The 6754-nt window shown below is 46.3% G+C and overlaps 1 protein-coding gene across 1 annotated transcript; it reads left to right on the top strand.

Moving 5' to 3' along the window:
• The first annotated feature begins 2857 nt into the window (after window positions 1-2857).
• Window positions 2858-5868, top strand: CGA (glycoprotein hormones, alpha polypeptide). Its single transcript, XM_009084552.1, has 3 exons — window positions 2858-2966; window positions 3794-3978; window positions 5459-5868. The coding sequence occupies exons 1-3, from the start codon at window positions 2867-2869 to the stop codon at window positions 5534-5536; spliced, it is 363 nt and encodes a 120-aa protein (XP_009082800.1). The 5' UTR covers window positions 2858-2866; the 3' UTR covers window positions 5537-5868.
• Window positions 5869-6754: the final 886 nt, after the last annotated feature.

Genomic DNA, 6754 nt, shown 5'->3' with positions numbered 1-6754 from the left:
GAGCTCTGAGCTCCATTCCAACCCCTAAAATTCTATAGTTCTATATACCTGGGCAGAAGACTTGTTTCCAAATACAGGTGGTTACTTGTCTTTGTGATGGGAACTGATAACATAGAATCATAGAATCATCAGGGTTGGAGGAGACCTCTAAGATCATCTAGTCCAACCATGAACCTGTCCCTGCTGGAACCCCCAAACCCTAACCCAGATCCTCCAGTGCCACATCAGACACCTCTGAAACACCTCCAGGGATGGTGACTGCACCACCTCCCTGGGCAATATCCCAGGGCCTCAACACCACAACAGGGAAAACATTTCTCCTCACATCCAATCTGACTCTGCCCTGGCTCAGCTCAAGGCCATTCCCTCTCTCCTCTCCCTGCAGCCCTGGCAGGATAGACCATCCAAGGTTTTGTAGATAATGAGTTGAAACTTTAACTGCTGGGAAAGGCTTAAAATTACCATCTTTGCAAAGAGCTGCTGGAATTCATGCATTATATAATGTTTCAGTAGCTAGAGAAAGATAATCTTTAATAGAACAAAGTAAGAGCTTCCTTTGATTTGATAAGTAAGATGAAGTGAGTGGTGTAGGCACTAAGTGGGTTACTAGCATGGGCACAGTCAGAAAATCAAGCCAGACCATCAGGCAAAACATCTACTGCATTGGAAATGTGGAGAAGATCCCATCTGTGGTTTATTGCCAGGTCTCCTTGGTGGTTTTGGAACAAGCCTGGCAGTCTGACTCAATTAGAGGAAGTGCAAATCTGCAATTTCAATTCCCCTTTTGGTTCATGTGCTATAAAAAAATCCCTCTGGGATTCCCTCAAAGCCTTACAATGTACCAGATTATAGCACTGTGCATTCTTGTAAAAATTAGGATGAAGGATGCCACTTTGCCTTCAGCAACGAGGATGAAATCCTGGGACAGTCAGTCAAGGGTTGTGGTGTTATCCCTGTGGCTGGCATCTTCCCGGAGCCTTTGGAGCATCCAGGAGGCTCAGGATGATATAGAAACAGGTTGTTTGGATAAGGCTGTCTGTCTTCTGCTGGTGCATGGATCCTCCAGCTGGCTCCTTGCTCCTAAAATCCCATGGCTCTATGATTCCATGATGCCTTCTCTGACCAGCAGAGCATGCTGAAATAACCTCTACACCAAAGCCCAAGATGGATTTCTGTGTTCGTGGCATTCTTGTCCTTCTCATTTCCACCTCACTTCTGGGCATATTTGGGGCCACAATTTGATCTGTACCTGAGAAATATTTGTCAGGCAGTAGCAGCATTGCCTGGTGTGTTGGGAAGAAGAGAAGCTCACGAGAAGTTAAGGCTTTAATTTTGGGGGTGCGTGTTTCTGTGGTTTTCTGTGCTTGCTAAGCACAAGAACTTTCAGTATCTAAGACTTATATATCCCACACATCAATCCTTGGCCCATCATGCTCTTGTGTGGCAGCTTCAGCCTTTTAAAGTCAAGGAATCAGGTGGTCTGTGCAGGCACAGAAGAAACTGGAAAAGATGCAGCTGGAAGAGTCTGGAGGAGCTCATTGCAGCAGCTGAGGCACAGCCCAGGCAGGTAGGGTAGCTCCAGGCATGGCCAGGGCAGGTGACTGCAGAGCTGGAGACATCTGCATGATCTGATAATGTTTCTGAGAAGGCAGTTAAGTAGTTTGGTGATAGGACCTGCTGGGCTTGGGGGGCTGCCTGGGGTGCTTGGCTGAAGCAGGAGGAGCTGGGGCCAGTAAACCAAGTGCTGTTGTTCATCCACAGCCAAACAGTTTCTCCTGAGGGTGAAGGTGAGCAGTGCCTAGCCCAGAATTCCTCGCAGGATTATCTACAAGGGCCAGGGAAAGCCTCCTGTTGAGCTATGCTCCCTGTCTCAGCAAGAAAAAGACTCTAAAACTCAATCATAGAACCAGAGAATGGCTTGGGTTGGAAGGGACCTTGAAGACCACCTAGTTGCAATGTCCTGTCTTATCCTGAGCCATGGATGCTTTTGGCAGAGCCAATGTGGTTTGGGCCAGTAACTTTCCTGTGAAGCTCCATACCAGAAAGGGGAACTTCAGGGCACTTCCCAACCTCTGAGAAAAGTCACTCAGTTCCTATCAGGCATTTGAAACTAGAAATAAACTGAGGGAAATCGTTGCTTTAAACATAACTTGTGCTCATCTTCATTTGTTCTTTAATATTACCCAAGTTTAATATGCCCAGACAGTTAGTGCCCCATGCTTTGCTCCTCTGTGCTCTGACTGAGGGCTGTGCTAGCTGTTCAGGTGGCTGCAGGGCTGGAAAGTCCAAGCATGAAGTGTCATTCATATGTGTTATATACCTACACATGCAAAATTCTGCTGTGAGCAGTTATCAAAAAAATATTATATAAGTAGGTCATGTTCCAATTTTGGTGATTATGTTCTTCCTTTCTTCATTTTGCTTCAAAACCTGAAGACAGAGCAATCCATACACTGTGGTTTGCCAACCATAGGGAGTAGTTACCTCTCAGAAAAGATCCAGGTCCTGCACTTTGGCCATCCCAGTGCCATGCAGAGCTCCAGGCTGGGACAGAGTGGCTGGAGAGCACCAGGAGAAAGGGACCTGGGAGTGTGGAGAGACAGGAGCTGAGCAGGAGCCAGCAGTGTGCTCAGGGGGGCAAGAAGGCCAATGGCATCCTGGGCTGGAGCAGGAACAGTGTGGTCAGCAGGACCAGGAGGGGATTCTGAGCCTACAAAATGCACCTCAGTGCTCTGAGGTCTGTTTTCAGCCCTGGCTCTGGTTGCCTCTGCTCCTGACAGGGAATGCTGTGTCAGTGTGTCACCTGGAGCTGCACCCCATGCAAAACACCCACCAACAACCTGTGTGTCTGTGTTCCAGGCAGGTCATGGATTGCTACAGGAAATATGCAGCTGTCATGTTGACCATTTTCTCTGTCTTTCTACATCTCCTTCATGCGTTCCCCGACGGAGAGTTCCTCATGCAGGGTAAGCTGCTTTCAGCATCCAGAAACAGGGAAATGGTTCATCAAGAGCATTAATTAAACTCTCACTTCTTTTCATAAATCTCTTTGCTTAGTTGTGTTTATTGACAATGAAGGAATAATAAATCAAGATGATTTCACTGTGAATATGCTTCCTATTTCTTGTCTAAACTTGATTTCTCCAGGTGAAGGAAACCCCAGCTGACCATTTCTTCATGGTGATGTGGGTGATCTTAAGCCTTGAAATGCTACCAAATAGAAATGTTTGGTTTCTTGTACTCCTGAGATCTAAATGGCAATGACACTGCAGAAGCAGCAGAATCAGAACTTTTTGTAGGATGTGTGTCCTGCCAGGGCTGGAGAGAGGTGTGGGATGTGTGTCCTGCCAGGGCTGAGGGAGAGGAGAGAGGGAATGGCCTTGAGCTGAGCCAGGGCAGAGTCAGATTGGGTGTGAGGAGAAATGTTTTCCCTGTTGTGGTGTTGAGGCCCTGGGATATTGCCCAGGGAGGTGGTGCAGTCACCATCCCTGGAGGTGTTTCAGAGGTGTCTGATGTGGCACTGGAGGATCTGGGTTAGGGTTTGGGGGTTCCAGCAGGGACAGGTTCATGGTTGGACTCGATGACCTCAGAAGTCTCCTCCAGCCCTGATGGTTCTATGATTCCTCGAGTCTAACCCCAAGGATGAGCTTTGGTGTCTGTGCTTTCCTGTTCTGCAGACACCAAGCAGCAGAATTGTGGCTGCTGCTTCCCCTTGTGGTCTGCACTTTCCCTTTCTTTCTGAAAATGAAAATACAGCTGAACAATAAGTCTCTTCTTTCTCTTTTGATGGCAGGTTGCCCAGAGTGCAAGCTAGGGGAGAACAGATTCTTTTCCAAACCAGGAGCTCCCATCTACCAGTGCACTGGGTGCTGTTTCTCCCGTGCCTATCCCACCCCGATGAGGTCCAAGAAGACCATGCTCGTTCCAAAGAACATTACCTCAGAAGCAACGTGCTGTGTAGCAAAGGCTTTTACCAAGGTGAGGCTGTGAATGAGATCCATTTCAATTTCCTTTAGGATGCTGTATTAAGCTGAACAGTCGCTGGAGAAGAATATGGTTCTGCTGGAGGACACTGGAGAACTATTTGAGGGAAGCATCCTTGGCATTTCTATCCATGTGCTTTAGTTCCTTCTTTTTCCCTAAAGAAGGAATTAAAGCATCAACCAGTAACAAATGTGATGTTCAGTTGGGATGTGGTCATTGGTGCAGTGAAACTGCTTTGCCTCATGACAGCTGCAGTGGTGGAGGACTCGTGGACTTGGTGGAGTTTCCCCTCATTTTTGCCCCCGCTTGGTGTTCCCCCTCCCCTCCAAAGCTATGCAGAGTGTGTTTGACTTTAATCAGCCAAATGTCCTATTTCTCTCCTGCACAGTTCACTGGGAAGGTGTCTGATCAATACTATCCATTACACAGATGGGAATGAGAGGCCAAACCCATCTGTGCTCCTGAGGTTAATTGAGGTTGTGTTTTAATGGCAAAAGAGGGAACTGTAGACGTGTGCAACTACTGTGAGCATTTAACACTCTCATCTGGAAGGTTCCTGTAAAGGGAGATTCTCCTAAATCTGGTTGTTTTGGGGGTGATTCTGCTCCAAGTGCAGAAACCTTTAAGTTTTCTGTAACAAATGGTGAGCTAGTTGTACCAGCTAAGGTGTGTCTCCTGTAGTGAGCTGAACCAGGCTCAGGAATTGTGTCAGCTCGAGGCTCAGCCAAGTTATCCACTCACAGATTTGGGGCACTGAGATGCCTTAGGGTACTGAAGTCATACGTGTGTGGCTGGAGACACAGGACCCCTGAAGGAGCTTCTAGAGTGGCAGCTGGAGCTTGAGGTCCCCTCTGACCTCTCAGATGTCAACTGACAGCTCAGTGGGTGCAGCTGAAGAGAGCACTGGGTCTCCAGATGAGAGCCCAGATACCTGGCAGTGCTACAGACACCTCCAGCTGAACCCATCCTGGCTTTTCAGCTGAGGAGAACATGGATCTTACTCCAGAGCTTATTCTAGGTTACACAGATCTTGTTCTAGACAACATTATACCTGCCCTACCTGAGTATATATATGTATATATGTATAAATATCCTTGCCTCAGCCTGAATTTGGTGGAGATCAAATAACTCCTTGGTTTGTGGTCTTCCTGTGTGCAATCCCCAAGGGAAGTGTTTTAAGAACACATCCTGATTTTTCATGGATTGGTTACTTGGCACTTCTTGAAACTTAGACACTCCAATAAGTGTCAGGACACTAAATTATGTCACTGGGCATGTAACTATTGAAAACCTCTTTACAGCTCCAAAAAGCACTGATGGTGCAGCTCCATAGGTTGGTGTTGAGGTCCTTCTAGTCCATGTGCCCCAAAGAATGTGATTAAGGAAAAGGTTTCATACACCCTTTTCTTGACAACGCTGTTTTTACTGTGTAATGCTAACTCTTTGTCATATGTGTGTGTTTTCTCTTTCTAAGATTACCCTGAAGGACAACGTGAAGATAGAGAATCACACAGATTGTCACTGCAGCACCTGCTACTACCACAAATCCTAAAGCCTTTGCTAATGGCCAAGGACAACAGTGAATGGAGTGTTTGTTTTTCAGCTCTTTTAGCATCACTGTGTAGAACCTTCTGCTTTCTGGTCAGGACACTGGGTAGACCTTTGGATAAGATAAATGGCTGTTTTATTTCCTCTTTGCTTCTTCATGCACTTAAGTCAGTTTAATTATTTCCATTAGGGCTAAAATAGAGCACTTGCATGACAACCAAATGCTTGGTCTGGTTTGAAAATAAACTGGCAGTTAAATCATCAGTGTCTAGTGAGGACAAATGGTGATTCAATAGCTTAAAACAAACAGCAAAGAAAAGATTCTGCTGCAATTAATTTTGAGATTATTTTCTATGGGAGAGGGAGGGAAGGAGGAAGGGAAGGGTGGAAAAGTGGACAGGAAAAAGGAGCAATAATTTCCCTTTGTTCTCTTAGTGATTTGGATTTTTGAAGAGACAACCTCTTGTTTCTCTCCATTGTTTCTTTACCTTGTGAGCAGAAAGTGTAGCAGTCTATCATCTGTGCACAATGCTCTGTCTTTTTTTTCCTCTGACTTTTATTTTGCTTTGAATTTAATCTCCTCCCAAATAGAATCATGGAACTTTAGGGGTTGGAATGGACCTGAGTGACCATCTGGTGCCAACCCCCTGCCCTGGGCCCCATGTCCTAGCATCACCATGTCCTGTGCCACTCCTGGGAGATGCTTTGGTCTTGGAAAAAACCTCCAGTGGTTAATCCAGAATCTGCCAAGGAGACTGATCCTGTTGCTTCGCTGTTCTTTCTATGCTGAAAAACTCCAGAATTCTGGAAAGCTTTACTTTATCTAAGTTTTCTTTGCTTCAACATGACTTTTGCTCAGAGGGGAGGTAGTTCAGGAGGGTTGTCTTTAGGTTTGGTTTGATAACATCAGCAGCAAAGGTTTCCACAATGGGAAGTCTGACTTTTCATTCCAGGTCATCACTCAAGACATTAAGGAGCACGTGTCAACCAGCTGTTCCAGCTGACACAGTTCTGAGCTGCTGTGAGATGTTACTGCATGAGATTGATGTGGATATTTCTGCAGGGCCAGGCCCGACCTGGCACTTCTGGGCAGTGAGAGAAGAATGATTTGAAGCTGCAGCATGATTACCTTTGGGAGTGGAAATGGTATTGCCTTTTCTCATCACTTCGACAGGACCGAAAGGCAGAGCAGGGAAACGTTGTCTGGAGTTTGCTTGCAGGA

The sequence above is a fragment of the Acanthisitta chloris genome, unplaced genomic scaffold (assembly GCF_000695815.1).
Source record: "Acanthisitta chloris isolate BGI_N310 unplaced genomic scaffold, ASM69581v1 scaffold24871, whole genome shotgun sequence".
NCBI lineage: Eukaryota > Metazoa > Chordata > Aves > Passeriformes > Acanthisittidae > Acanthisitta > Acanthisitta chloris.
This window is presented reverse-complemented; position numbering and strand designations above follow the sequence as displayed.

Excerpts from the sequence above, each read along its gene's own strand:
- CGA (XM_009084552.1), top strand. The coding sequence starts at position 2,867 with ATGGATTGCTACAGGAAATATGCAGCTGTCATGTTGACCATTTTCTCT. Across the intron at positions 2,967-3,793 it reads CGGAGAGTTCCTCATGCAGG|GTTGCCCAGAGTGCAAGCTA; the intron begins GTAAGCTGCTTT and ends TTTTGATGGCAG. Across the intron at positions 3,979-5,458 it reads TAGCAAAGGCTTTTACCAAG|ATTACCCTGAAGGACAACGT; the intron begins GTGAGGCTGTGA and ends TCTCTTTCTAAG.